General features: G+C 52.6%; 1 protein-coding gene across 1 annotated transcript in view; it reads right to left on the bottom strand.

Annotated features, from left to right (window-relative positions):
• The window catches only part of LOC105047477 (ER lumen protein-retaining receptor A), a gene marked incomplete in the record, with an annotated part of 5,819 nt that extends 5,520 nt beyond the window's left edge, over positions 1-299 (bottom strand). The window contains 1 exon segment of the mRNA XM_073259028.1: positions 1-299. Coding sequence (XP_073115129.1) covers positions 1-55 — 55 coding nt within the window.
• Positions 300-511: the final 212 nt, after the last annotated feature.

Below are 511 nucleotides of genomic sequence, written 5' to 3'. Positions count from 1 at the left end.
GGACGAGCACGCTGAAGAGATGGGTCATGTCGCCGGCAAGCCGGAAAATATTCATGGTGGCGAATGAGGAGGAACACTCTAGATTCTTCGCTGTGACCCGGGTGGGCTTAAACGGGGATTGGAGAGATAGTGGGGGATCAAGGCGGGAAAGAGAGGGGAGAAGAGGGTTCAGGGTTTGGCTTTGGGGTAACGGCGAGCAGGGAAGAAACGTGACGCGGAGTGGGGTAAAGGATAGATGACGTGGCGTGGCGAATGTTCTCCCCTCCCACGACGGCGGCAACCATTAGCTGCGAGTTTAACTGAAGAAGGCTTTGAGGCCCAACCTTACTACGAAAAACAGGCCACAAGGCGTGTCACGTGTCATGACGTCATTGGGAAGTTGTCTGAACCACAGAGTGGTTGCCGTGTCTTCACCAATTCTGTCGTGCCATATGGCACTAACCAAATTGGTGAGATAGTTGGGCCCCTAAAATTTTTGCTTGTGTTTAGTTTTGTGGTGGCGGAATGGAAA

Source organism: Elaeis guineensis, chromosome 6 (genome assembly GCF_000442705.2).
Source record: "Elaeis guineensis isolate ETL-2024a chromosome 6, EG11, whole genome shotgun sequence".
Taxonomy (NCBI): Eukaryota; Viridiplantae; Streptophyta; class Magnoliopsida; order Arecales; family Arecaceae; genus Elaeis; species Elaeis guineensis.
The sequence above is the reverse complement of the archived record's forward strand: the minus strand, read 5'-3'. Positions and strand labels throughout refer to the sequence as shown.